At 45.2% G+C, this 25,009-nt stretch overlaps 1 protein-coding gene across 1 annotated transcript in view; it reads left to right on the top strand.

Annotated features, from left to right (window-relative positions):
- LOC119167650 (cytosol aminopeptidase) overlaps positions 1–25,009 on the top strand; it is a 98,082-nt gene that overhangs the window by 17,457 nt on the left and 55,616 nt on the right. The window contains exons 5-7 of the mRNA XM_075865963.1: positions 1,258–1,326; positions 9,307–9,418; positions 21,884–22,027. Of these exons, the coding sequence (XP_075722078.1) occupies positions 1,258–1,326; positions 9,307–9,418; positions 21,884–22,027 (325 nt within the window). The remainder of the gene's footprint in view (positions 1–1,257; positions 1,327–9,306; positions 9,419–21,883; positions 22,028–25,009) is intronic.

Below are 25,009 nucleotides of genomic sequence, written 5' to 3'. Positions count from 1 at the left end.
GAAATAGCATATGAGAAGCCTGGATCATTGAATTGTGCGCTACTTCGAGTCGCACAGTTCCATATTTTGCAAAGTTTGTGCCTTGTATGAGCACCATCTTTGGTTTTGTCATTGTCACTGTGCATCTTATGTCAAGATTGAGCGTCCACGGAGGCAGTTGTACAGCCCGTAGTTAGTGAAATAAATGTGTGTTCGTTCACGATTCCTGTACAGATTTTGCTCTGAAAGGTCCTTTTTTATTGCAATAGCAAATATATGGACACTCTCGACTAGATTTTGCTGCCGGCGTCGACGTCTCCATCATTCACTGTATACGTATATAGTATGCGAAGGCGGGTGAAAATGTTGTTTGATATAAACGTGCGAATTTCTATACTTTTACAAAGGAATTTCAAGGATATAACTTACGTGTTCGATATACCCGAAAATTCGATATATGTGGGTTCGATATATCCGTGTTCGACTGTATGCATTTATATATGTGAAAACACAAAAAATAGAAGTAATCCAGAAAAAGACTGTGGTGCCTGGAATCGAACTTACGACTTCTGAATTATGAGTGCGAGGCGTTAGTCACTGAGCCACGAAGGATCGCCTCCTTCAATGTTGAAACAGCAAGCTATTTATATTTACCACTTACCGCTGGCGATGGGCATTTTGGCGGAACTATTATTGTGTTTTCAGCATTACCAACGAGATGGCGCAATGAGCGCGTGTCGCCAGATCGTCACGACAAGGCGACCCACGCGTAATTTGCCCCGCAAAGAGGTGGCGCTCTTGCGTGCGCTCACTTATCTCGAGGTGGGGACAATCGTACGCCTTGGATTCTCACCAGAACGATTCTCTTGCAGTTACTGGGTGCACCGTGGTAATTTCACTAATTGCACAGTCTCCGTTTGCAAAAAGGGCGCGTTTTTCGGACACAGCAAAGTAACAACAGAGACGATTATTTGCATTCATCTGTACTTGTGAGTACGTTTCGTGCGTCATTTGTTCATGAGAAATGCGGGGCACGTTTTGATCTGCTTGCCATCCTGCGCGTGACCTTCGAATTTGTTGCTATCGCGTTCATTGATCCGTCTTTGCCACAAAGCTTGAGTTTTTTTTGCTGTATAAAAACAAGCTCATAGCACTTGTTTTCTCAGTGAATTTCTGTTGAAGGTGCTTGCACATCTTTTTATGACTAATTCAACCTCACTGCCTTTTTTACTCTACTAGCAACAAGTTGTTATAGCTGTCATTTGTTATGTTTTACAGCTGGTGTGCGAAGCCTGCGCAGCGTTGGGGCCACAGCTATAGACGTGGACCCCTGTGCCAATGCTGAAGGTGAGAAATGAAGAGCAGTTCAAGGGAATAAGATAGGTTACAATAGGAGGTGCTTGAGGATAATGTTGCAGCACTGTTTGTTGCCTGGATGTAATACTAGAGCTGAACCTCATGAGAACTTGATAACCTAAGAAAGACGTAATGGGAATCTACCTGCCTGATAAAATGCTTGTAAAATGAAGGAATGATTGCGTGACACAAATGAAATGAGATTTTGTTGTGGTAATAAGCAAGTTAATGCTATTTGATCAAAGGTTTGAGGCCATGAAGTTCTTGCTGAAATTTGTGAACATTTGTAAGATATAAAAATGCATGTGGCCAGTTTACAAAACTGCAACTCTCTGCGAAAAGCACACAACACAGTTCTGTGAACTGCATATTACTGATCATCAGGATTGGTAAATCATATTACAGCCCATGTCAATTTGCTGGAGTCTTTGTGAGGGCCTCTCAGGAGTACGCGTTATTGAAAACTTACGCATACATCCGAGGAATGTACAATGCATCAGTTGGGGTTGCTATAACATCAGGTTCGATTGGCAGACATTCAATATACAGTCGAATCCCACTAAAACGAAACTGACGGGGCACGGGAAAAATTTTGTTGTGGTGAAATTGAAAAAATAAAGCTGATTTAGCGAAACAAAGGAGCGTTTATTCCCAAAATTTAGAAAGTGTCCACTACTTCCCATACTTTCCTAGCATTGTCGCGACGCTATTCTCGCCTATGCAGAGCAAGGCCATGGTGAAAAGCATACTAAAAGAAGGCCTACAACCACTTTCATGAACGAACAAAACAGCTGCATTAACACGTTGACACCAGCAACAGTTCGCGTCAAAGTGTATCCGACAACGCCGAGATGGAGGCAGGGTATCGCCTTATTCTATGCCATTCTTATTATTCATCACTCGCGGCTAGCTGATTTTGTTGATATTGCGGACGAACAGCTGCTTTGATTAGTTACCATAATGCCAAGCGCAGACAAATTGATACGCGTTGGCATCAAAAAAGGCATCGTTCCGTACAGCTATGTGAAAAAACCATGAACTGAGCGACTGAGCGTCAGCTTCGGATCGTCTGCGGCTCAAAAGGAAGCCAGTGGCAAAAGCAGGGCAGTCTCATTGCCATCGCTATAGAGCAATGGCGGTGCCCTTGCTTGCTGAACAACGACGGTTTCTGGTGGTGCCAACGCGTGTTTTAGACCTCCTCGACGTATTTTGAAGTTCTGAAAAGGCACCAAAACGTTAAAGACTCTGTTTGCTCTATAGCAATAAATATCTGATCCTGGAATTTCATCGTGAAATTTCGATAAAGCGGGACGGTAGAAGAATAAGTATTCCTTGTGGCGACAATATTTATGAATTGACTCCTAAGCACTGCCGACGGGGAACCGTGAATTTTTAGTTGTGGGCGAAATTTGCGGAGTTGGACTGTACTCCGGTGCTCAGTTTCAGAGTTATAAACATGACAGCTCAATGGTATTCTAAAAGTTGAGCTGAAACTGCTCTCTACAGTGTTGCCTGAATAAATGATCTGCTTCCTACAAATATATTCCACGTTTTTTATTTTCTATAAAACTAAATTCCAACTATAGTTTCTCATTTAGATAAATGCTCCAGTTTATTTAAATTAAAGCTCCTGGTTTGTTTGTGCCGACTGCTGTCAGTGTTTCGAGCATGCAGACCATGCACTTGAGGGCACCAAGATGCGGTCATGATGCCGCATTTCTTTGCATATAACCCACACAGAATGTACAGAAAATTCAGAGATTTTGAGTCAGCTGTGGAGAACGAGACTAGAAAGGTGTCAGACGTGACTCATGTTTCTTACCTTACTGCTCTCCTCCTCACTCAGTCTACCCTATGTTAAAATGTATACCAAGAAGCGTTGCTTAAAGAGGGGCATGTTACTTGAGAACGCTTTTTCATTTCTTCGATCAATTTTTATCAGATATTCGAGTTTTATGTTCATTTGTCAGTTTGAATTGTGCCATTATTTTTCTAGTATAATATGTATTCTCTTGTTAAAATAAAAAGTATATATGTATATTTATATGGGTATGAAAGTCTACCAAGTACAAAACATAAGTTGGTATTGTAAGCATGTATACAGTTAATTTCTTTTGGTCGCACGTGTTTCATGCCTATTTTCACCTACGCCGCAGGGGCGCCTGCGCAAGTAGGCGTTTGGTGTGTAGCGACACCACGAACCCGAGCTAACGGGGGAGTTTTGACTTCCTCCCACGCCTAGCCGTGCGTTGCTTTGCCGTGTCCGGGGAAAAGGGGATTCTGGGGGTTGAGCTGACGCTGGGTGATTGGACCTTTAAGGCCCCCCGGCAGAGGCAACACACCCCTTTGGCCCCGGCTTCACGTAGACGGCACCTCTGGGCTGACCCACCCAGGGGAAATCGGCAGTCGCCTTTTCCTATCTCTCTCTACCTACATCTTCGTCTTTACCTCTCACTTTTTATCTGTCCTGTCATCTTCTCTCTTCCGTTTACTTCCAAATTTTCTGGCGGCGAGGGTTAACCCTGTGTAGTTACCCAACCTTGGGTAGCTATATTCGGTTATAGCGGCGATGCATGGCTGGCGTCTCCAAGTGTTCACGATTCAACCTTGTAGCGTCCCTTTGTTGGGCTTGATGGTGGTTGGCCACCATCGCCGCTGAACTTTACACAATCTGTATGGCCAACTTTTTCCCCCCTATCCCTGATCGCCACCCCAAAAGGTGGTGCACCGAAGAACCGTTTCTTTTTTCCAAACTGAAGCAGTCTTTTCCCAAGTTTCATGTCGTCCATAGCCAAAAAGAGAACAAAACAGTCCGAGCAATTTCACCTTTTCTTGTCTCGAAAACACTTGCCGAAGCAATCGGCCCAGGATACCGTGTAATGAAGTTGGGAAGCGGCAACCTCCTTTTGGAGGTCCGCGACAAGCTCCAGTACGACAACTTACCTAAACTGGTAGCGTTTGGGAATGTCTCAGTTTCAGTGGGCCCACACAGGTCAATGAATACAGTGCGCGGCGTGGTCTCTGATGACGACCTGCTTGGACTGTCGAAAGTGAATTATTTGAAGGCTGGCAAGACCAGAATGGAGTCAAAGTCCAAAGAATAGTTATACGACGAGACAAAAAGGAAACACCCACGAAACACGTAATCATCACCTTTGGTACCAGTGACTAACCCTATTCAATTGAAACTGGCTACTGCAAGCTCCGTGTCAGGCCCTACGTGCCAAATCCTCGTAGATGTTTCAAGTGCCAGCGCTTTGGACATGGGTCACAAAGTTGCAGAGGGCGTAATACTTGCGCAAAATGTGCATCTAACGAGCACGCATCAGATACCTGTAATTCAAACACATCATGTTGTGCGAACTGTGATGGAGATCATGCTGCCTACTCGAGGTCGTGCCCAATCTGGAAGAAAGAAAAACAAATCTTTGAGATTAAAGTGAAGTTCAATCTGTCCTTTCAAGAAGCGCGTAAACGGTTCTCCATCCATCAGTCCAGTCCCTCCTTTGCCGATGTGACGTGCCGGGGCGCCGCGCCGCATCTTTTCGTGCCCACAAAAGTCGCACAGAGTGAGACTGCGGGCGCGCCACAAGCGCTCCCGGCTGGAGCAGCCAGTACTGCTCCTCCACTGAACAAACAGGGCCAGCAGGCTCCCCAGTCTGCCGGACCTCCGACCACTGCAAGCGCAGTTAGGTCCGAAAGTTCTGTGAATGTGCCTGCCGAGCAGACACCATCCACCACCTCACAAGAGGCGATGGATACAAGTACGACTCCTCCGGCGCCCGAGACGCCGAAGGAGAGGCATAGCTCTTTGGAGCGCACTAAAAAAGAAAGACTACGAATTACAGGGCCTCCTAAGGACCCTGTATAGAAGGCAACACCTTTGTATACACAGCACCACACAGATTAAAATGACACAAATATTACAGTGGAAGGTCAGAGGACTGCTGAAAAACCTCGATGATATTCAAGAACTTTTACACAAATATACACCAAAAGTGCTGTGTGTACAAGAGACACACTTAAAATCAAGACACACTAACTTTCTTCGAAATTACGTTATCTTTCGAAAAGACCGAGAGGATGCTGTCGCCTCATCCGGTGGTGTTGCCATAATCGTTAACCAAGGAACAGCCTGTACACTTTTACCCCTTCAGACATCCCTGGAAGCAGTAGCTGTCCGAGCTGTCATCTTCAACAAATTGGTAACAATTTGCAGCATATACATACCACTACACCATCAACTGACTAAACAAGAGTTTCAGTCGCTGATAGCTGAACTTCCAGAACCGTATCTCATCCTAGGAGACTTTAATGCTCATAGTAGCCTATGGGGTGACTTTCGCTGCGATGCGCGAGGTCGCTTGATTTAACTTTTTTTTTTTCTTCCGGTGCGTGCCTTCTGAATCAGAAAAGGCAAAATATTACAACATCGCTAATAATACGTACTCAGCCATAGACCTCAGCATAGCATCCCCATCACTCCTGCCTCTACTTAAATGGAAAGTCATTAATAATCCATACGGCAGTGACCATTTTCCTATCGTTATCAGCACATCAATAACAAATATATGTCCTGCACAGGTTCCCAAATGGCTCACCGATAAAGTGGATTGGGAACAGTATCAAAAAATGACTCTCCTAACTTGGACTGACGTGGAGGGGTTAAGCGTAGAAGCTGCTGTGAGCTACCTGACAACATTTTTGATTGATGCTGCAACGAAATGTACACCACAAACATGTGGACCATCAGGCAAACGGTGAGTCCCATGGTGGATTAATGAGTGCCGTAATGCACGCAAAGAACAAAATAAGGCTTGGAAGTTGCTTAGAGACTCGCCTACAGCCGAGAATCTTATAAGCTTTAAGAAGATCAAGTTGCAAGAAAGGAGGGTGTGCCGACAGGCGAGAAGAGAAAGTTGGCATAAATTCTTATCAGGCATTAATTCATACACAGATGAGGCAAGAGTCTGTAACATGGTTAGTAAGGTAGCAGGACAACAAGTACACACACTTCCTCTAGTGAACACCCAAAGGAAGAGCTTGGAAGACCAGGCAAGCACTCTTGGGGCGCACTTCCAGCAGGTCTCCAGCTTATCACACTATAGTAAAGCGTTCCAACGATACAAAACCAGAATAGAAAAACAGAGATTAGAGCACAAACCCACAACGCATGAGACATACAATGAATATTTCTGTTTGGTTGAACTGCAAGCCTCACTTACTTGCTGCAATCAATCTACCCCAGGCACAGACCGTGTGGCATATGAAATGTTAAAACACCTGCCCACTGAAACCCAGAAAGCTCTCCTCCCTCTGTACAATGCGATATGGTCTTCTGGCGAGCTACCCTCAGCCTGGAAGGAAGCTATCGTTATCCCAATTTTAAAACAAGGCAAGGACCCGGCCTCAGTTTCCAGCTACAGGCTAATAGCGTTAACTAGCTGTCTTTGCAAGGTCTTTGAAAAAATGATTAACAGGCGCCTGATGCACTTCCTTGAAATTAAGGGCCTACTTGACCCATACCAGTGTGGGTTTCAAGAGGCTCGGTCCACCACCGACCATTTTGTCCGTATCGAGGCACGAATTCGCGACGATTTTGTTCATAAGCAGTTTTTTCTTTCTATGTTCCTCGATATGGAAAAGGCATATGACACTACATGGCGCTTTGGCATATTGCGAGACCTGTCACATTTAGGTGTGCGGGGTAGAATGCTGACAATTATCGAAAGCTATCTGTCCAACCGTACATTCTGTGTGCGCGTTGGCACTGTCCTATCTTGAGTATTTGTCCAAGAAACAGGAGTGCCACAAGGAGGTGCATTGAGCTGCACACTTTTCATAGTTAAAATGAATTCCTTGCACCTGTCTCTCCCACGTAATATTCTATACTGCATATATGTTGATGATGTGCAGATTGGTTACAAATCGTGCAACATCTCAATGTGCCAACGTCAAGTTCAACCAGAGTTGAACAAGGTATCTCAATGGGCAAATGAGAATGGTTTTATATTCAACGTGCAAAAGAGCCCTTGTGTCTTGTTCAGCCGAAAGAGGGGCCTCCATCTTGACCCCAACATTGACCTGCATGGTCAACCTCTGTCAGGGAAGACCGAGCACATGTTTTTTGGTCTCATAATAAACACTAAACTAACCTTCATCACACACATAAAGTATTTAATGGACAGGCGCTTAAAAACAATGAACATTTTCAAAGTGTTGTCACGCACTACATGGGGTAGTGACACGAAATGTCTAATGAATTTATATGAAAGCCTCGTACGCACACGCCTAGGTTACGGTGCTACAATCTATCAGTCGGCAACACCATCAGCTTTGAAGATTCTCGACCCTGTCCACCATCAGGCATTCGCCTCTCTACGGGTGCTTTCCGAACTAGCCCTGTGGAGAGCCTGTATGTGGACTCGTATGAATAGTCGCTCCACCTACAAAGATGTTTCCTGTCCTTTTTGTATTTTTTGAAGGTGAAGGCAGACAAGAAACACCCTTCTAATTTTACAAATAATAATTTGTCTTGTTCTGGCTTGCTCGAGAACCGTCCTTCGTTTAGGCAGCCCTACGCGCTCCGTGTAAGAGGCCTGGCCGAAGAAACAGGTGTGCCTCTTCTGGAACACCGTTTGATGGCTCCTGCAACATATCTGCCACCGTGGCAGTGGCAGCTTATAGACCGTGATGTCTCTTTTGTTGAAGTCACAAAGCACGCACCACTTGCACACATACATACATACTTTCTAGAACTACAACGTAAATACGCATGTCCTGAGTTCTTTACCGACGCGTCAAAGTCAAACACTTCTGTGTCATATGCAGCGGTAGGCCAATCCTTTTCCGAGGCCGGCGTTCTTCATCCTGATGCAAGCATTTTCACAGGAGAAGCTTACGCAATACTGGTGGTCGTAAAACACATCAAACAGATAAAATTACAAAAGGCTGTAATATACACAGATTCCCTAAGCGTGGTCAAAGCCCTGAAAACTCCTAAAAAACACAAGAACACCATGCTGATGTCACTTTACTCACTTCTGTGCACACTGTACACATCAAAACAGCACATCGTTGTCTGCTGGGTTCCAGGGCACCGTGAGATACTAGGCAACGTATTGGCCGACAAGCTGGCCGCTTCTGCCAACGACACCACTCCCGATGCATCAATACCAATCGCTGCACTTGACCTAAAACCTTTTCTAAAACGAAAGCTCAGGCGGTATTGGCAGAGCACGTGGGATAAACACACAGACAATAAACTCTATGCTATTAAGCCGCAACTAGGTTATTGGCCGCCACTATCAAAATCACGACACACAGAAGTAACACTAACAAGGCTTAGAACAGGACATACATACTCTATACATTCATATTTTTTGTCTACAGGCGATCCACCGTATTGTGAGAGATGTGGAGAACCACTTGCGGTTCTCCACATTCTCGCCCAGTGCAATGAGCTTGATGCTCTAAGGAAAAAGCATTTTTTACTGCCCTACCGACAGCAGCTCCCACTACTCCCTGGGATGCTCATCGGTAGGGATCCGTTTTTTAAACTGCATACACTTCTCACGTTTTTAAAAGATGTGCATAGCTTTCACCCGATATTTCGAGGTCATCCGTAGCACGACCGTGGTCGTGGCTGCGGTGACTACATCTCCTCCATGATATTAATATCATGATATTTTGCCATTAATTTTCACAGCACATATTTCACACCACTGCCATGCTTTTATTACTTCCATGTTTTAACCCGCGTTAGCACGAGGAATTTTAAGGCCCCTTTACAGCCATGCATCTTATCATTGTTCATATCTCTAGACTTTTGAAATGACGCTCTTTGGCCATCGATTGGCCCTTGCGCCGTTAAAAAGCACTCATCATCATCAACCTATTTTCACCTAAACATGAAGTAGTACACAACGGTGTTATTCTACAAATTGTGTGTCCTTCCGTTCTGTCCACCAGCTGCTGCGGAGGGCTGCACACTGGCATTGCACGTGTTTGAAGAGCTCAAGAAGAAGGAATCACGGAAGCCTCCCGTGGCAGTGTCACCCCTGAACGAGCAGGAGCTGGACAAGTAAGGGTCTATCACCATCACCTTCAGCCCGACTGCTACCATGGCAGGGCAAAGGCTTCTCTCACGCTCCGCCAATCAATTCAGTCCTGTGTTTGCTTCTGCCACATTACTGTAATTACTCGAATCTAACGCGCACCTTTTTTCCGGTTAAGCGAGTTCATAAATCGCGTGCGCGTTAGAATTGAGTATGAAAAAAAAAATGAATACAGTCATTCTATTGCCATTGGCATTTCCAAAATGGCCACCCCCTACGTGCGTCAGCATGGCGCGTCGGCCATTTCTGCCTATGTGTTTCCCATGTGCGGCACTTCGTACGTGTGCTGAGGAGTTCGTCATCTTGTAGTGCATTAGCATCGACGGCATGGAAGGGCCGACTCCGAAAACTGGACGAGTGCACCACGGTGCCGCTTTTAAAAGAAATGTCATCGCGTGTGCCGAAACGAATGGAAATTGGGCCGCATCACGTCGTTCGGAGTTCCCGAAACGTGCGTGCGGGACTGGCGGAAACAAAAGCAGAATATTGTCGACAGCAAGCATTCCAAAAAGGCTTAAGTGGACCATAGCAGGGTCGGTTTCCGCAAATTGAAGAGCTGCTCCGCAAGTATATGATTGAGCAGTGAGCGGCCCGTGACGACAGAACTGCTCCAAGTGCAGGCTATGCAGTTAGCCTTAGAAAAAGGGCTAATGCGGAGCCAGTTTAAAGCGAGCAGGTGCTGGCTAACTAACTTCATGAAGAAGAAAGGCTTTTCCCTCTGAAGGCAAACGAGCATATGCCAAAAGTTGCCGGAGCAGTACAAAGAAAAGCTTCACAGTTTTTAGAGGTTCATCCTAAACTTGCGGCACAACAACGGCTACCTGCTTGGGCAAATCGGAAATGCCGATCAGACGCCTCTTTACTTCGGCATGCCTGGCACCACAACCGTCGAGAAGAAGGGGGCAAAGCAAGTTCGCGTGCTGACATTGGGCCACGGTAAAACTAGAGTGACGGCAATGCTCCGTTGCACGTCAGATAGGCCCAAGCTTCACCCGTACCTCATATTTAAACGGAAGACGGTCACAAAAGGAGTCGTTTTCCTGAGTGGTGTGATCGTGCAGGCCAACGAGAAAAATGGGTGCGCGTTGCAATCGATGTCTTTTTTTTTCGTCGTGGAAACCGGGTGCGCGTTACAATCGAGGGCGCGGTAGAATCGAGTAAATACGGTATACCCGCAATTCTTAATCTCACTATAATGTGTTCTTGGGTTGGTTGGTTCATACTGAAGAAACATTAAGGGCGGAATCCACATGAACGAAAAAAACTATGGACTATCTCCCCGAACAAAACCCTGATGGGATGCGAAGTAGCATTGGTGCACACGGCGTTGACATGGTTGAAACGGGTGTTGATGCTGGTGCAGGAAAAACGGTTTGAAGTGAAACTCAGTGCAGCGTTTACTCGAGTAAACGTTTGTTTGAAACGCAAAGATGCGAGAGGCGAGACGCGTTAAAGACGCTTGTGCTCGACTTCTTTGGTTCGGGTCTCGTTGGTGTTACCCGCTTGCTGTCTGTATTCTCGGATGCGATTGGTGTTCTTGACTCGCACCTCGTTGGGGTCGCTGATCTTCTACTGCCGGCGCTTGCGTACGGCTTCCCTGGCTCGCGCCTCGTTGGTTTTGATGTCATCATTCGAGAATGGGATTGGCTCGTCTAACCCTTCCAGCGCTGCCGGCGACAGCTGGGAAAGGTACATGCGCACTAGCAGTAAGCATGCCATGACAGCGCCCCACCTATTGGTGTGATCGTGGGGCAAGCAGTGGCACGTTGTCCACATTGTTGGCGCAATGAGATTTTTGAGGTGACCGGATCGCGGCTTTTTCTCGCCGACAGAGGGTTGAAATGGTACCCACGTGAGGAGTGAGCTCGAGCGTTGCGAGCAGTAGAGAGGGTGAAGTGGGAGAGAGTTGACACATGACGGGCGAGTGGCAGGCAAGGCAGAGAGACGTCACCACGCACTGCTTGGAGTGCGTGAGCTACTTGGCACCGCTCCAACACCTGCAGTCAGGGGAGCGGTGTGGACGAAGGGACAGCGTTACACAGGCTAGTCAAAGAGCTGCTTCTCATATGAAAAAGAAAGGAGACTGGATAGGGCGTTCTATTTTGTCCCACTTATCCTTATCTGTCCAACTAACTTTCTTCAAACTTAAATTAAGAGCAGATTATCGAGCAATGAAAAGTAAAATGATAAGTGTCACCTTAGGAGGCAGGAAGGGAGCAGAGGGGATAAGGGAATGAACAGGGGTTGAGGATGTGGGCAGGGCAAGTAGTGCGAAGGATAACCGCGCATCATTAAAGGTAGCTGACTAAATTTCAAGAAAAGACAAACCCACGAGCTACAGACAAACGCACCTACCGTTTTTAGTCAAAAATAGGTCGGGCACAAGTATAGGTCGGCCCCTACTTATAGTGTTCTATGAGAGAAAAAAAAAATTTCAATATAGGTCGACCAATGTTTTTTTTTAAAAGTTTAGAAACAGACAAATTGAAACGTAGCACACCTTTATGTACACAACTTAGCGCCCTAATAGCTGCAGGGGTCGTCATCTTCTTAGGTGTGCAAGATGATGTTCTTATCGAATTATTTGCAAGCATCCGCAACCTTCCAAATGACATCGTCCATGCTGCCCCTGCTGCTGATTGCTGGTGCGCAAAAGGCACAATGCCGACATTTGCACGCAAACAGACTCTCCTGCTGCTTTTGCCAACCCCCTCATGGTCTCATTTACACAGAACTCACGCTGCGCAGCACAGTTGCTCGAGTTCTTGGTAAAAAAAAGTCACAGCTTTGTCAGAAAGGCGTAGCAATAGACATGATAGCAAGGAATTGTAAGGTCACGCGCAGAATGGCAAGCAGATTGAAACGTGCCCCGCGTTTCTCACTCACAAATGACACATGAAACGAGCTCACAGGTACAGTTGAACGCGAATAAGCCTCTCAGTTGTTACTTCGCTGTGTCTAAAAAGCATGCTCTTTTCGCAAACAGAGGCTGTGCAACATTTGCAGTGACCTTTGTGCGCCCCGTAACTACAACAGAATCGTTCCAGTGAAAGCCCAACGCCAGCCAAGACGTATGATCCTCCCCGCTGGGAGATAAGGGTGTGCGAGAGATCGTCCACTCCCCTCCTCTCACGGGCCAAAGTACGCGTGAGATATGAGAGCCACCGCGCGCTCATTGCGTCATCTTGCTGATAATGCTAAAGACAGGATAGTTTCCTCTCCCCATCTCCGAGATGCCCGCCAACAGCGGTAAGTAGTAGATATAAATAGCTTGCCATTTGAACGTTGAAGGAGGTACCTCTCAGTAGCTCTCAGTGGTTAACGCCCCAAATTCATGATGCGAAGGTCCCACGTTCGATTCCGCGTGCTGGAGTCTTTTTCTGGATTTTTTTCTTTCTTGCGTTTTCATATATATAGATACTTATACATACACAGTGCATGACGCCGACGCCAGCGGCGAAATCCAGCTGAGAGGGTCCATATAATTGCTATTGCAATAAAAGAATCACTTCGCACTTGAGGTCACCTGCGTTGTTATGCCGACGTGACATGGTTTCAACCGCGCACAACTAAATGGTGGTGGTGGTTAGAAGAAAGAACCTATTTTCTGCAGCACGGTAGGGAAAACGGTACAGCACCTAAAGCAAATGCGAACCGTGACCTCGTTCGCCAATCGTACAATGAACAAAGTGTGAGGCAGCGGGTCCTCATGCGAGTAGTGTGGCTGCGCGTTGGAAGGCAGTACCAGAAGCGCAGCTAGTGGGCTAGGGACTTTGGCCAATACATAGGAAAATCATGGATTCCATCGCAAACATGGCGGAGTGGCTGCATTTCGCGGTGGTGGTACACGGCTATTGCATGAATAACTTTTTTCTCACTCGCTTAGGTAGTCAGAAAGGAGGAGGGGGCCTTTATTTCATATTTTATGGTATATACCGTATAATTCGGCATACAGTTCGGGGCGAAATATAAGTTGACCCCCTTACCTAGACCAGCGAAAGAAAAAGAAAACGCAGAATTGGTCACTGATTCACTTTATTTAGTCCTTCGAGCTGTCGGAGCTCTCCTCCGACGACGACTGCTTTTCACCAGCTGCCTCCCATAGCATGTCATCCTCAGTGCCATCGAGAGCGTTGCTGATGCAGCACTTCCTAAATGCGCGCGCCACCATCTCTTCAGGCAGAGACCTCCATGCTTCGGAGACCTAACCACAAACTGCCGCGAGAGGTGGCCTGCGCATCCGGGCTGTCGGGGTCCGCGGGTTGTCGCCAGCCATTCATTCTGTGTACAACGCACGCACATGATCTTTGAAAGGTTTAAGGACAAAATCCAGCGGTTGGAGTGTTGACGTCATCCTTCTTGGAATGATGAGAAGATCCATCTTTTTGTCGCGTAGGCTCTCCTTCACTGATGCCGTCAAATGCCCGCGAAATGCATCCAACACGAGCATGATTCGGTGCTGCAGGAGGGCTCTGGACTGCCGGTTCTACACTGTGCAGGTCCACTCGCGCATTAGGGCCTCGTCCATGTACGCCTTGTCGTTCACACGAACGATGACATCCCGCGAGAAGGCTTCCTTCGGCATGGTCTTCCGCTTGAAAATGATGAAGGGGGGCAACCTTCTGCCGTCGGCCGTGCAGGAAAGCATAACGGTGAAGCGCGAATTCTCGCTTCCGGTCGACAAAAGCTTAACCACTTTTGCCCCGCGTTCACAAAGAGTCGTGGAGGACAACATGTCGAACCACACCGGCGTTGCGTTGGCTTTGCCGATCTGGCCTAGCATGTAGCCATGTTGCTGCCGTAGGCTGTTCATGTAGAGTTGAAACTCTATCAATTTGTCCTCGTACACCTCCAGCAGGTTCTGGCATATTGACGTGCGCCGTCAAAGGGCAAATTTTTTGCGTCGCATGAAGCGACGAACCAAATAAATCAACCCCTTGAAATATTTCCTCGACAGCCTGGCTTCACGAGCAAGCTCGACTGCTTTTGTGCAAATGAGCTCCGTATTCACTGGCAGGGATCTGGCACGGTACTTGCAGACGAAATCCGCGACTTTGTCCTTGACTTGCAAGTGCACAGCTCGGCGACCGCGAAACGACGTCTTTCTCGCGTTACATGCCGACAGTTTGTATTTTTGGTTGTGCCAGTACCTGACACTTTTCTCGGACATTCCAAACTGCCTCTGTGTTGCCGTGTTGCCATTTGCTTCCGCGAATTCAATACCTTTTAAACGCCGCGGTGAACTGACGCAACGTCCCGGCATTGATAGCTGGACGCAGAGCAATGTTGCCGCTCGCTCTGAATTTTGAATGAACAAAAAAAGAAAAATGGTGTCAGCAGAGAATGCTTTGGTTTTCGGCCCAAGGAGGCGATGTCGATGCTGATGCCCAAAAAGCATGCGACACTTCCTGTTGCCAGACGATCACTTGGTTTATGCCAAGGGCCGGTATATAGGTGGAGGGGTGACTTTTTAGTGACATATTTTGGAAAAAAACTCAACCTATATTCCGCACTATACGGTAACATGCGTATGCAGCAGGAACCGCTGGAAAAACAGCTGGTGCGGCAGTTGCATGCCATAAGCTCGGCGTTTTCGGTTGGTTTGATCCTGAGTATAGGTCGAGATTCTTGGGTCACGAATATCGGTCGGTAGCTGATTATGAACAAGATTTTCGGAAAAAAAAAAAAGGTCGACCAATATTCAAATAAATACAGTATACGTGAATCAAGCGTACAGTCCTAAAAGAAGAAGACAGTAAAGGGATAGAGATGAATGCTTTCTTTTTGTCGTTTCTCCACCTTGACATCGTATGGTTTCACCTAAAATACATGATCTTGTTCCTACAGCACAGAGCAAAGCAGGGTCAGCAAAAAAGAAATAGGCCGCACTTGTCTATGTGTTTCTCGTTACTTCTGTTTCAGTCTGCGCTATTAACACAAGATCATGAGCCACCAATTAACCCTATTGTGTGCTCTGCTTTAAATACAGCAAAATTGTGTTCGTTCGATGAAGATTAGTGAGAACTGGTGAAATCGATCAAGCGAACACAACTAAATACAGTAAGACCTCCTTAACTTGAAGTCACTGGGCCCAGCAATACCTTGTCTTTATTTTTCTGCGAACATGAAAGAACAGTGAACTTCGCTGGTGCCGCCGAAAAAAAAAAAAAAAAAAAACGCGGTTGTGATCAACAAAGTGTGCCCCTGCAGAAAACAAGACATCTTCACTGCAATACAGTAGTGACATGCGGCCAGCATGTCGCCTGCTCCTTGCTCTGTCAGCACGTCATGATGCAACCATTCGCACACTCTTTCTATTATAATTATGAATTTAATGCCAGTATGGCGAAGCTCACGATGTGTTCTGGCTGGGAAAAATGATCTTTGACACTTTCGAACTTAGTTTTCGAAGCAGGTGTTGCTGGCACGAACTCCGCCAGCAGTGCAAAGACGCGAATCGCTGCAGCAACAGGCAATCGGAGGTTCGCATACATTGTGATTTTCGGTAAACTGTCCTTTATTAATTTTTTTGCAATCCCAGAAAGAATGGGTTTGACCCATTCTTTCTGACCCGCTGACGTTGCCAGAAACAAGCAATAAGCTGCCCGCGTGTCACTGCTAAGTTGTAGTGGAGCACAGCTCGTTTTCCACAGGCGCACGTTTCGGTTGACCACCAGACCATTTTTCTTTTTTTTTTCTTGCGCTGGAAGTAGCGAGGCTAGGGTGCTTTAGCTGCCACTCGTTAGTATCGATACGTTACATTGCTTTGTGGCTATTAATAGTCGCCGTTCTGCGGATTCGCGGCGAAATAGGGATCTGGAACTGGCACATGGCACTCAAAGTTTTCCAATTAACCAGACTGGTGTCGGCCGCCGCTTCAAATTATTCACTCAAACTTACATTGAAAAATACGGAACCGCAGTAATCCTTCGAATTAAGCGGGATTTTAACCGAGTTCGAATTAGTGAGGTTTTACTGTATACCACTGTCTCACACTTGGTATTTAATCTAATTGTAACATGTAAGATTATGCAAACCTCCGTTGTGTGCACCCGTAAGTAGAAAGTCTGCACCAAAGCAACATTGCACTCTAGTAGTCTTTTTTTTTTTTACAAAAAAAAAACAAGATATCTTGGATTCTGGAAAAAATAAAATTATGAAACCAGCCAATTTAATGAACCCTTTATTTACCTAATGTATATCATCATCACCCTTAGGCAGTGTTTTGTTGCTATGAACGAAACATGTCGTCTTGTGTAAACGTGATAGTCAGTTGTTTTGAATTTATCAATACACTCCTTACCAATCACAACTGGGATGGTGGCGTATACCAGGCAAACCACCTAGTACAGTAAAAGCATGTTAACCTGGATCTCATGGGATCGCTGAAAATGTCCGAGTTAACTGAATTCGGGATTGTCGAATGAACCATCAAAACAAAAGTAAAATGTACTTGGCACAGACAAACCTTTATTTCATGAAAAGCTGCGTCAACTTAGTCTGCCTCGTCATCAGAATTAGTGTTGGAACGATCTTCTTCAACTCTATGTGGTGGTGGTGGTGCACGCTTTCTGTCGTGAGAACTGATGCCGAACTCCGCGAGGACAGCAAGAGCTTCGGCGGCCTGCTGCATGGTGCGATGTCGCGTCGGCTCATCTTGAATGTCATCATCGGAACAGTGTTTCTGATCCTCTTCAAGCACTTTCGATATTATGTCATCATCAGTCAGCAAACCAGCAACGGCCACACCATCATCAACGTGCACAAACACAGCCTGAGAACATAACGACAGTTTCTATGTCAAAGCGCCAACTCGCCCAACAGTCCTCTTTTGATGTACCCGAGCTGCACATGCTATGCGCGAAGTCGCTACGCAAAGAAATCAGCAGCGTAGGCGTCGCAGACAACTGGAGTAGCGCTGGCTGCACAAACTGTCCCCTGCAGTGCATTTTGCAGACACCGGATGCACCGGTAGCCCAAGCGCTTCTGCCAAGTGGTGACTAGCTCCACCTGGCCACTTCCCCCCTCATTCACTATCATCATGATCATATTATGCTGCTGTTCGTTTCGGTTTCTCCAATGCTTTCAGTAACTGAAATCGGTTACCGAAAGCATGAAGCTCTGATAGCCCTCTCTGGAATTGTCAGAGTTAACTGGTGCGCGTATAAATCCCTTCGTATTAACGAATATTCGACGCCATTGAAATACACACAGTTTTGCTGAGACAGCGCTGCGTATTTGAGTTGACCGAATTTCCAAGTTAACGAGATCCAGATAAACGAGCTTTTACTGTTTTAGTCTGCTGTGAAATGAGTTGGACTTTTTGGAATGGCAAAAACACATGACATGATTTTTTAAAATAACTTAACAAGTAGAATAATGAATTCTTTGAAAACAGCATGGTTTAACTTGATGAGTTGACTGGCTAGTCAGTGATTGACTACAGTGCAGTCCACTTATAACGATACCACATATAACGATATATCGGTTATAACGATGGGTCGACTTAACAGTCTCATTTTATGCATTGGGGCTATGGGGAAAAAAACCATATATAACGATATGTTATCCACCGCATATCGGATACAACGATGAAAAGTTTGCCGAGGACGGCATGTTTCATTCAGAATAATCGTAACATTTAGATTGATAAGTTCCTCTGATACGAACTATGCCGAGACAAGACGAAAAGTTAGCGTAGGCGAGTACGTATCTGCCGCCACTGCAGCACAGCGCCGGCAGCGCGTCCCGGCCGTTCAAAAAGCCGAGGAGAGCATCGCGAGTTGGCGCGATGCGCTACAGATGGCGCCAGCTTTGTCACGTTTTGCGCCTCGCCGCGCGTCGACCGCGGAGAGGCTGAGAGAATTTAAAAAAAAAAAAATGCGAAAAGCAAAGCGCCGCGCTTCGTGGCTCCCCGCCTTCTACAACGGCAAGCCATGCCGAACGAAAGCGGGAAAGAGAGAGAAAATAAAAAAAGCGAAAAGCAAAGCGGCGCGGCGGCATCGGGGCGGGGCCTCGTTCCGGCTGTGTACCTCTGGCTGTGCTTTCTTCCTCCCACTGCTCCCACCCCGCCGTCGGTCAGTCTCTCTTCCTCAGCGAACCCGTGATGCGTTCTTCGGAGTAAGAAATAAAGTCTTGTTTTTGACATCCTACTATCTACAATATTTATTAATTGGTAAAAATAGCGAAATGAAGCCTGGAGCTACAAAAGGTATGTCCGGCGACGATTTTTTGGCGGCAGTCCAGATATAACGATCACCGGTTATAACGATCATATTTTTAGGTTTTCTCGATATCGTTATAAGTGGACTGCACTGTATAGTAACTTTTAGTGAAACAAAATGACAATAGGATGTAGCATCGCTCTCGCTGACCTCTAAACAGGTCAGTTGAAAGTAGCACTTTGTCCTGTTTTCTTCCTTATGTTTTTTTCTTGCGTTACAAGTACATTGAAAAAAAAATGGTAACAAGCCTGAGTTCAATTTTATCATTTTTCTGTTGTGCAAACACAGCACAACACAGGTGAGCACAACCTTGTGGTAGCGATGATCCTGGCCAGGTTGCCTCTGGTTACATTGTAAGCTTCAGCTTCATATCGTATTGCATTAGCCAAAAATTTTCTGTCAAGTTTTCTCAAACATGCAGTTTCTTGTGAGAATCAGATAAGAGCTGTAATAATTCATTTTGAGCCATGGTTTTCGGGATGATATCTTTCTGGGGATGTATAAAAAAACACAAGGCGATTTCGATAAGAGAAAACGCGTGTTGGACACATGCTGTAGTACTAGACGAGATTGACTATGGAAACATGGGATGAAGAAAAAAAAAAAAACATGAGCATGGGTGCCTTCTATGTCCCGTGCTACAATTCCATGTTACAATCTGTACATTGAGACATGTGCCGACTAGCTCGCTTTTTACTGCTTGATCATTTCATGACACCTACACTGATGCCTAAGCAAGGTAGACAACGGGGGTAGTTTGTACGGTTCCCATATGGTTAAAGCAGTGTAAGCGACCCAGTCGTGTCTCTTTGTTCATCTTAGTTGTTTGCGATGCTTTGACCTTAATGAAAGTGTTGCCTAATTTGAGATAGTGCTGCGGCTACTGTATCCATTATTTCAGTCAATGTTTGGATCAGGGGCATGAAAGATGACTGGCATAGTTTGAATTATGCAGTGACGGCTAAAATCAGGGCCAGGAGAATGAATGATTGGTCTCATAGAAAAGTATTGGTCCTCTGCTAAGATTGAATTGGTAGAAAAAAGCTGTGGTGAATTTCATATGACTTTGTTACCTCAAAGGTCACATGAAATGGGGTAGTTATATAAGGTGTGAAGCAGACAAAGTGAACAAAGCAATGTCAACGGCCATAAAACACACCACTGGCCAATAACACCTGATGAGTGCAGTTGTGAACAAGTCGTCACTGGCTTCTGGAGAGAAGAATGACGACAGAAATTACAATGTGCAGGCATGTTGACTCCCAACTTGGCATGGATGACTAGTACAGCTAGACGTGTACATCAGGGGCTAAAATAGAAAACACTCTTTTGAAAGAATAGAACTTTTCAAAAAGGGTAAGGCCCACTATAGTGTGATGGTATACAGAAAGGAGACTCAAATGAAGTTCTGCTTTTACAGACAAATTGCTGATATCCCATGAGTATGGGGAAAGGACAAACGTCGCAGCACAACTTGAAACCAATTTGATAGTGTTTCTTTAGGTACACCTCAGGCGAGTTCGGTATTGAAGATGCATTTCGATGTGGACCAACTTGTTATAAGTCAAACAATGGACATAAGGTGGCTGGTGCATAATGTAGAGCAAACATCACTACAGGATGTAGTAAACATGACAGACACAAGACCAACACATAATGTCTCTACAACTTCCAGTTGGTTCTTCTGCTTTGTTATGAACCAACTAGTGTGATCTGGTACTCTCTTGTATGTCTCAAAATTTACACAGCTGTCTTCCATTATTTTGACCATGATGGGATCAACGAGACTGGTATAAATATCTTTCTGGCTGGTTGAGTTAAAAGGCTGAAAAAGGGTTCAGAGATGCTGCTAGTATCTCATGATAGCTTCCCTCCCAGCCCACCCACTCCAGCTAGTAAAAAAGCCCTGGCATTAAATTATTGAACACTAAATTTTTGCATTCTATTTCTGTTTGTGCTTTGTACAGCAAGTAAAATTTAAAATCGCGAAACTTTATTTTGACAGACACTGGCAGCCTACCCGAGGGAACAAGTCTTGTATGGCTCTCTGTTATAGCTCCATCAATCTGCCAGTGATAAACTGCAGCAGCATTACGCAAGGGCAGAATGAGGTTGGGCAATATAGTTACAAAAAGAAGTAAATTATGGGTTTTGATGTTTAAAATTACTTGGACTAGGAAGGGCATTTCACTAGACATCAGAATAATTTTTACCATTCAATGTTCTTTAGTGTGCCCTTAAATCTAATTAAAATTAATGCATAATATATTTTCACCTGTGCCAATGTGGCCGTTTCTTGTCCTCTACATTGCTTCAGCTCGGACGACCTTGTGGCTTCATGCTCGTGCGCATGCTCTTTCTCAAAGGTTAGATTTGCTTCCGTGAATCCAGTGACGGAAAGCAGTTCAGTTTTTAGCATCAACTTGATTCAAAGTCCGGCCATCACGTCCCAGCTTCTGAGTAGAGCCGTTTTTAAACGACAATCCAATTTTTACTCTCCACAAACATTGAAGGGGCAGGTTGGTTATGTGGATTAACAGCTTTATTTGTGTGGCTAGCAACAAAGTGTTCGGACATAATAGATTCAGAAAAAGACGAAGATCTCTGAATTTGAGTCTACTATCAATATTTAATACTAACAAATATTCATTCTAATTGGTGTCGCCATGATGTACGAGATCATACTTGATTCAACTGTCTTGTCCATCTGCTGAGTGGGCAGGTGCCAATCATTCCTAGACGATCATCATCATCAGCATGGACACACTGAGGTTTAAGTTGTTTCATATACTGAACTAAAAAGTAGTCGGTGAAACGAGTGTCTGTTTGTCTGACAACAACTATGATTTTTTTTATCTTTCATGCCTTTCTTTGCATTGTCTTCGCCAGCCTGGTATTTGCAAGTCACGAATGACATGCATTTTATTGTATGTATGTTTTACATGTAATACATATATGTTATCAGTGTTACAGAACATTTTTAATTGCAAAGGGGTAAGCGCTGAGTTTCCAAGAAAGAAATTCAGGCGAGCCTGATGGTGAATATTGTTGTACGAGGAAGTTCTATACCCTTCTTACTAGCTTTTTTCTTAGAGTGTAGTTCTACATTACTAGATCTTGTAAACACACGCCTTTGTCAGAGTAATTTAGCTAGCTACAAGGTATCGTGCCTTAACGTGTCTTGATCGTGCATGCTTGTCGTGCCAGGTGGACTCGAGGCCTGGAGAAGTCTGCAGCACAGAACCTGGCGAGACGGCTGTCCGAGATGCCTGCCAACATGATGACGCCAACGCGCTTTGCCCAAGAAGCGGCCGAGGCTCTAGAGAAGAAGGGAGTCAAGGTCATTGCCAGGTTCGTATCTTAGTTTGCGTAGAATAACAGAGAGTAAGCTAGTTAATACATATTCCTTCTAAAAAAACAGGGCATGCAAACATGGCCACCAGAAGAAAGTCGGGACACCGCAAACGCCTACTTTTTCCCCTACTTCCTCCTGGTGTCCATGTTTGCACGCCCTGTCTTTTAGTCTGCATATTTGCTGTTGTGCTGTGTGAGCACAACACTGGTTGTTGGAAAAGCCGAATTTTGTGCCGGTTAATGCTGTACTGCTTAAGAACATGTTGTATGAAATACCAATGAGTATGAGTAAAAGTAGTATTCTCTGTGGCTTGTATTGTTGAAGCAAAGTAGACTTGTATTAAGGAAGGCATACAAAATATATTGCTTTAATAAAAATTGCACAATTAAGTTTTGCGTCCATCTATCTATCAAAATTTCAAGTTTACTTATGCGATGTTCATTCCAACATTGTGTACTTAGCAGATGTCTACAATAAGTTCAACCTATCATTGGGGATGTGAAGGCTTCTTCTCAGGAAGGGACAAGTCGTGCAGGGTCCTTTTTAAAGGATTCTTGAGGTCTGCAGGCTACCGAGTAATATATATGAAAGCCATGTTTGTCAATGCTGTCATCAAATGGAAGAGAAATGTACATGTAGGCAAATACAGTAAAAGCTCGTAGTTTCGAACTTACTGTTAATTTGAACTGACACCCTAGTCCTAACGCAACCCTCTGTATTTCTATGGGAGAGTACTCCTGGTAAGGTGAACAGGTTGGTATCCATGATGATTAATTCGAACTGGGAGTCCTCGGTTTTCCTCGCTCAAGCAGAAGTCTGCTTAGAGTGATCAAAATACGTTGCATGACCAAACCAAACTAAATTTATTAAAGGTGCAAAACTATAAAACAAGTGCATGCTGTGCTGAAGCTTTAGGCAATCTACAAACAATGCTAATGGGGCCCCAACGAAAGCAATGCAAGCAAATGAACATTACTCGATGTTGTTGAATTAACCTTATTCGGGTCCAGAGAATATGCAGGGAAGACCCCAGTTACCTTTAATTTTAATAGCATAAACTCTACAGTGTAGATATACTTAGTTTTTGGGGAATAAATGGCATCGTGTATTTTGACATTCAGGTTCACTGCTCGCATGAATGCATTCTGGTGTTTGTTTCCGGCGCATCGTTGACTGATGAGTTCTGTTTGCTGTCAAGAGCTGCACGAACTTCATTTCACACAAACATGCAGTACCGTATTTACTCGCATAATCCTCACACTTTTTTTGCCGGAAAACCGATGCAAAGTTGGGGGTGCGAGAATTACGCAGGGAAACCTTTCCATGAAAACAAACAGAGCGAAAAAGAAAACGAAGTGGCCGCAAATCGGGATTCTCACACCAGCAACTAACAGCAAGCTTTAAGAAGTACCAATTAAAACTTACCTCAACAATAAAAGGAGAGATTCAACACAAGACAAGATTTATTTTAGACACAAAAAGTGGAAGCAAATAGTCGAGAATTAGAATACCATACGCAAAGCTTGTGGACGTTGCGGGCGTAGCGATAGCGTTCGTTGCTCGACAAGAGCCCTCATAAAGTAAGCATAGGACGTCAGTAATTGGCTGATGGCTATTTAAGAGAATCGTCCGCAGTTTCCTCCTGAAGAAATAAAGTTTACCATCAATCTCAGTTTTAGCCACACAGCAGGCCCAACACGTCTTGGTGGCTTTTAGCTGCCATCACCAGTGGTGAACACAAAACTCATAGACTTCGAAGGGCCTACTGGTGGCTCTGTTGCCGTTGTTTAGTGCATGATCTATCACTTGCAACTTGAAAGCAGCCATGTAGCTTCAGTATCGCCTCATAACGTGACAAGATTACCGACACAACATACAAAACACGTCGCAACGTGCACTGGCCACTTTGGCTTGGCTTGGATTAGATTGAATCTCCATGCAATAGTACGCTTGATGGTTAAGAGATGGCGTGCGCTATCGTCATCAATGGGAGTTGGGAGTTTGGTTCGGACTGCCACGGTGGATGGACGTGTTTTTTTAGCGCTCCCGATCGACTGCGCAGATAAGTGGTTTTGCATGTTTTGAGCTTGTCTTTATAATTATAAAGCAGCAGTTAAAATCCCTGTAGCACTTAATTTATTGTACGGCTCTATTGGGGGTCAGTCACCAGGTATTTATTAGTTTGTGCATATGTGTTTGATTTTTTTGTTTTTTTGTTTTGCCACCTCGAGAGGGAGTTGCACGTACATTGACCATGCAAATTTTTGTAGTAGAGCTTAGACTTTTTCTTTTTCGTAGGGCAGGGCTCGAGTATTGTAATTATCGAGTGAGACAAGTCATAGGGACAATTGGTGTCAGAAAGACATGGTTAAAAAGACTGTAAAGTGTTTAGGATGTGGGGTGGGTTTGAAAATGGACCCAAGTGTAGAAGTGGATGGAAAAGAGGCTGACGCGAAGTGTAGGCAATGTGAGGTCAAGGAAAAAATGGAGAAAATGATGGTTGCCCAGAGTGACCTGCTCATGAGAATCACTGAGCTCGAAACTGCGTTGGCGACAGAGCAAGAGAAAATGAGGGCAATGGGAGAAAGGCTGTAGTTCGCCAAGGAAGCACTAGCCAAAGTGAACAGAAGAGCGGCCTACGGAGAGAACAGTAGGGAACCGGCAACCAGAATGGCGGAGAAGAAAAAGCAAGCAAGTTTGGAAAAAACAGGTTCAGCTGATTCAATTGTTGCACAGCCCAGCTTCAGCGAAGTAGTGGTAGGGCTGAAAGGGGACAAAGCAGCCGGCGTCACAGGTGCAAGTAACCCCCAGGTGCAGGACTCTCCAGCTCAAAAGTCACAGCATGTGAGAATTGCCGGGGACTCGAACTTAAATCGATGCACAGAAGCCATCAAACAGAGGGTAAGAGGTGACATGAGGGTTGCAGTAGGAGCGTTCCCAGGACGCAATCTGGCAGCAGTCATGAGGCAAGCGAGCGC

The sequence above is a fragment of the Rhipicephalus microplus genome, chromosome 6 (assembly GCF_043290135.1).
Source record: "Rhipicephalus microplus isolate Deutch F79 chromosome 6, USDA_Rmic, whole genome shotgun sequence".
NCBI lineage: Eukaryota > Metazoa > Arthropoda > Arachnida > Ixodida > Ixodidae > Rhipicephalus > Rhipicephalus microplus.
Note: the sequence above shows the minus strand (reverse complement) of the source record. Positions and strands in the feature narration are given on the sequence as shown.